Raw genomic sequence first — 4,788 nt, 5'->3', positions numbered from 1 at the left:
GAGAGAGAGAGAGAGAGAGAGAGAGAGAGAGAGAGAGAGAGAGAGAGAGAGAGAGAGAGAGAGAGAGAGATTGTCCTTTAGATATTGGGAGGTATCCTACCATGAATCTCCATCCAGATGAGAAGATTTGAACCCACATCTACAATCAGAAGTGCCTAGTGCATTCAGAAAATCAAGCCAAAGTTCTCTTAATAGGAACAGTAACTCAGCCCTCAAATATCTTGTGAATACTTTTCAAATACTAAAGGTTCCTCACAGCACCCCTGTGAAGTTAGTATGGACTCCAACTAGTAAGTAAGGAAATCAAGACACACACAAAATTCAGTAACTTAGGTAAGTGCCACATGAAAAGAAAGGATCTGAGCCTTAATGAAAACCCTAGGCGACTCCATGCTTAGGCCATTTGAATCTACAGTCTTTTCAAAGACATATAATAGAAGTCAACTTGGAAACAATACACAACATATAGTGTGATGGATACAGAGCAGTTATACAAAGGGGCTCAGGATTCCATCCACACTTTCATGTGATAGCTCAGGGCTCCTGTAATCACGGAGCAAAGAGCAAGAAGGAGATCCGAAGGACCAAAGGAAATAGGATATGTGCCTTCCTTTGACCTTTTTTCAACATGCTTAGAAGTTTCAAGGTACTTTATGCAGCATTAAACTTTTTTAAGATTTGTAATTAGTTGTGATATTTTATACCATTTCCTTTTCAATTTTCCCATTCCTCTCCCTTCCCCATCCCAGCCTTACCTTGTTCCCAGGAGGAAGACAACTAATTCACAAAAATATATAAGATTTCCCTGCAGTCTACTCCATGCACATATCATTTGTGTTCTGAGTACATGCTTATGTTCCTTGAGTTCCCCATTTCGAAGAAGGAAGCCCCTTACAAGGTAATTATAGTATCGTATAAAACATTATATATCCTAGAAGCAAAATTACTGGAGTAAATTTTGCTCAGAAACAAACATGCACTCATTTTTAATGAGATTTCAGAGGAGGATACTAAAAGACAGTTTCCAAGCTGCTGCCTTTCATATCAAATATGAAATATTTACTTTCATCAGACAGTAAAATAAACCTCTTAGTAATTGGAAGAGGCAGAATAACCTAATCCACAGTCTTTTAAGAAATGACAAGTGAAAAAAAATTGCTAATTTGTATGACCCAGCAGAATTTGGAAAAATTGTTCAGAACATGAAATACAGCTTGAAAAAAAACTATTCATTCCAGGCCTATGCATACTGGGTCTAAGGCAGGATTCCCATTGGAAAGACTCTCAGGAAAGCAAGGTGCCTTCTTCATGAATGTGATTCCCAATTAAGAATAAGAAACTCTCAGAGTTGGAAGAAATCCTAGAGATCATCCTATTCAACCCACTCCTGAGGCAGAAATCCCTCTGTGGCATATCCACTCCATTTGCAGTCCTCCAGTAATGAGAAACTCACTTCTCCTATTTCCCACACCAAGAAACTTCCTAAGGGTCAGGGTTTATGCCTGATTTTAGATCAACACTAACTTCCCAATGCTTTTGCTCTTGAACTAGGATCAGTTTTCACTGTATGTGTAAACTGAGTAAATTAAATTTCCAGGGAGGTAATATTTGCATAAATAATACTAGTATGATATGCACCCATGCAAGCCACAGAACTGCAGGTTAAGTTCTAAGAAAAACAGAAAGTTGCATTGGTGATATGTGCTTAATTTCACATTTTCTGTTTTGAGCATTGAAGCAAATTGAGAAATGACTGCATGACTGAGATTTTTTTCACATTCTTGTGAGTTGAATCTGAGTTTTTCATTGCTGACTTCACAAGTGCTCCCACAGGAGAGACACACTTTTTATCCAGTGCTCACACGATAACATGGAAACAAAAGTGCAAACTGAAAGTATTGCACCAGGAACACCAGCGATCGGTCCACGATGAGTGATTTGTATAGAAAAACTGGCATTCAGGATATTCATCAGGCACAAAGTTTAGCATTTTTCTCAGTGCAAAGTTAGTATAGTGTTAGTCACCCCACCCCATATCAAAGATTCTACATGCTGTGGAAGCAATTGTGGGTGTATACTCGTCAGGCATCTCCTTCCATTTAGAATGGTAAGGGACTGAAGGACTATGTCTTCTCCTTACTTTGTAACCCCATGGAGCCTGGAGCCATGCCAGGAGCACAAAAGGCAGCTCAACCATCAGTATGGTCTTGAGGATTATGATGGAGTCACACCTTCAGGCTAATGCAGAGAATCATTTAAGCTTAATTCACTTGGTGAACTCCTGCTCATGTTGGTAAGACTTGCCATCAGTGACTTAACTTTGTGGGCATAGTAGTCCCTTAGGTTGACTGAAGGAACCTCCTTCATTCCATCTCCAAAATCGCAGCTGCGCATGGCACTTTCAAGTTGCTTTTGTCGCCTATAAAAATGTGAAAATTTATTGAAGATCAGAGTTATTGGCAGCACCACCACAAGAATACCAGCAAGGATACAAGCTGAGGCAGTCAGCTTCCCAGCTGTGGTCCCTGGAACAACATCACCATAGCCCACAGTTGTCATGCTCACAGTTGCCCACCACCAGCAGGCAGGGATTGTGGCCAGACCTTCGTTTTCTTCTTTCTCAATGGTGTAGGCCACTACAGAGAATATTGATATGCCCACTGAAAGATAAAGCAAGAGGAGCCCCACCTCTTTGTAGCTATATTTCAAGGTTGCCCCTAGAGACCGAAGGCCAGTGGAATGTCTGGCCAATTTTAGGATGCGGAAAATCCTCATGAGCCTGAGGACTTGAGCCACCCTGCCTAAATTGGCCAAGGTGGGAGAACTCTCCACTACCAGGTTGACCACCAGGGTGATGTAGAAGGGGATGATGGACATCAGATCAATCAAATTTAGTGCATTCTTAAAAAATTTGAAGAACTCTGGAGCCACAGCAAACCTGGCCACTAGCTCAAAGGTGAACCAGGCAATCCCAAAATGTTCCACAATTTCAAACCTTGGGTCTTCCTCTGGGTTGCCTTGGCTATCAGGGATCAGAAAGTCAGGAAGGCTGTTGAGGCACATGGTGACAATGGAGCCTAGTACCACCATGATGGAAAGAATGCTGAATACTCTGCTCAGAATGGAATAGCCTGGGTTATCCAGGGCCAACCATAGCTGTCTTCGGAGATTGCCCAAGGGCTGCCCCTCAAACTTGGATGCATCATTATAGAAGGCCAAGATCTCGTCAAAGGAGGAGGTGGTGCTCTCCTGGTCACTTTGCTCATCCCATTTCTCCTGATCAGGCTCCATCTTCCTTCCGTGATAGCTATAGCTGCAGCAAGAGTCGATGAAGAACTCATTGATACCCCAGTACTCTATCTCTTGACTGAAGGAAAAAACGCAGAGCTCTCCCATTACGTGTAGTTTGCCCGTGTTATAGAAGTGCAGTACGTAGGGGAAGAGCTCCGGGTTCCGATCAAAGTAGAACTCGTTCTGCGCGTCGTCATAGTCATCACACAGCTCCAGTATGGACTCCTTGGAGCGGCAGTGCAGAAGGCGGCCCAACCGGGTCTCCGGGAAGCGCAACAGCGTGTGCGAGCGCAGCTTCTTCTTGAAACCCCCAACGTTGACGCTGATCTCACTATCCTCAAAGTTGGCTTCGGACAAATCCGACAGGCTCTGGCCCGTCATCGTGGGGAAACCCGGGGCACTGACTGGGAGCTACACCTAGAATTTGAGCGAACAGGGAGGAGGCGATGAGCGGCAAAGGGGAAGGGACACGCATGACTAGCGTTGGGATTTCCCTCTCCTCTCCTCTCCCCACCCCCCTCCCCCAGCAGCAAGACTTCAGGATCACATAGCGCATTCTAACGTAACGGTTCCTGGGGTCGGACTAGGTTTTTGCTAGTTTCTGCAGGGTGATTTTTTTTTTCTGGGTTAGTTGGGGGTGGGGTGGGATGGGGATTGACCTCCTTGTAGATGTGAGAAGTGGACCCATCCCTTGTTTCAATACCCACTCGGAGCATTTCTGTAGGGTGGGGCAATGGCTAACTACATTTCCCGTCTCTCGTCCCTCAGGCCCCTCAGTCCGTTGACACTGGCATTTTTCTCCTCACGTTGGACAGCTCAGTGAGCTATCCTTGCATCTCTGATTCTGGCAGTCGAATTGGAGGTAAACGTAAGCTGAGATAGGATCCCAGCGGGCGTGTGGATGCCCCCTCGCTCCCCTCACCCACCCAATCCAGCTCGCTCCCTGGGAACTGGACGTCTTGATTAAGAGAAACAAGGCTTTGGATGGGTATGGAGGAGGCTTTGGAGCCAAAAACTGTTGTCTGTCTTTTCAAATAATAAGGGAAACAGTGATTTAATACCCGCCACTACTTTCCCTGCCTAGTGCTCCTCCTCTCCAGCGCTTCTTCATGGGCAGCTGGAGAGTCGCGCGCGCGCGCGCTTGTGTGTGTGTGTGTGTGTGTGTGTGTGTGTGTGTCCCTCCTGTTACCTCCCTTAGTTTTCCATCCTTCTTGTCAGCTAATCAGGAACCGGTTCTACCCTGGCCCTCTTTCCTTTCCTGGCTCTGCGCCCCAGAGCCTCGTGCGCTGTGCGCTGAGCTCCCTGGATTTTTTCAGCTCTCCCCCTGGCAAAGCCGATCTTCGGAGAAGAAGGAATCAGTTCTTACCTGAAATCTCGGGAATCGTCTGAAGATCCAAGTGCGAAACTTCCCAGACCACCTTCTTAGCATTGCTGCTCCTGCTGTTGCTGATGCTGCCCACTGGATGTTAGTGTGTGTGTGTGTGTGTGTGTGTGTGT

At 45.6% G+C, this 4,788-nt stretch overlaps 1 protein-coding gene across 1 annotated transcript; it reads right to left on the bottom strand.

Moving 5' to 3' along the window:
- Positions 1-2,238: 2,238 nt before the first annotated feature.
- KCNS2 (potassium voltage-gated channel modifier subfamily S member 2) lies at positions 2,239-3,672 on the bottom strand. The gene has a single exon (XM_027849927.1). It carries the CDS (start codon positions 3,670-3,672, stop codon positions 2,239-2,241), a length of 1,434 nt encoding a protein of 477 aa, XP_027705728.1.
- Between the last annotated feature and the right edge of the window lie 1,116 nt (positions 3,673-4,788).

The sequence above is a fragment of the Vombatus ursinus genome, unplaced genomic scaffold, assembly GCF_900497805.2.
Source record: "Vombatus ursinus unplaced genomic scaffold, bare-nosed wombat genome assembly UNPS02008961.1, whole genome shotgun sequence".
NCBI lineage: Eukaryota > Metazoa > Chordata > Mammalia > Diprotodontia > Vombatidae > Vombatus > Vombatus ursinus.
Note: the sequence above shows the minus strand (reverse complement) of the source record. Positions and strands in the feature narration are given on the sequence as shown.

What these genes read in the sequence shown, in the direction of transcription:
- KCNS2 (XM_027849927.1), bottom strand. Translation starts at nt 3,672, where the DNA reads ATGACGGGCCAGAGCCTGTCGGATTTGTCCGAAGCCAACTTTGAGGAT.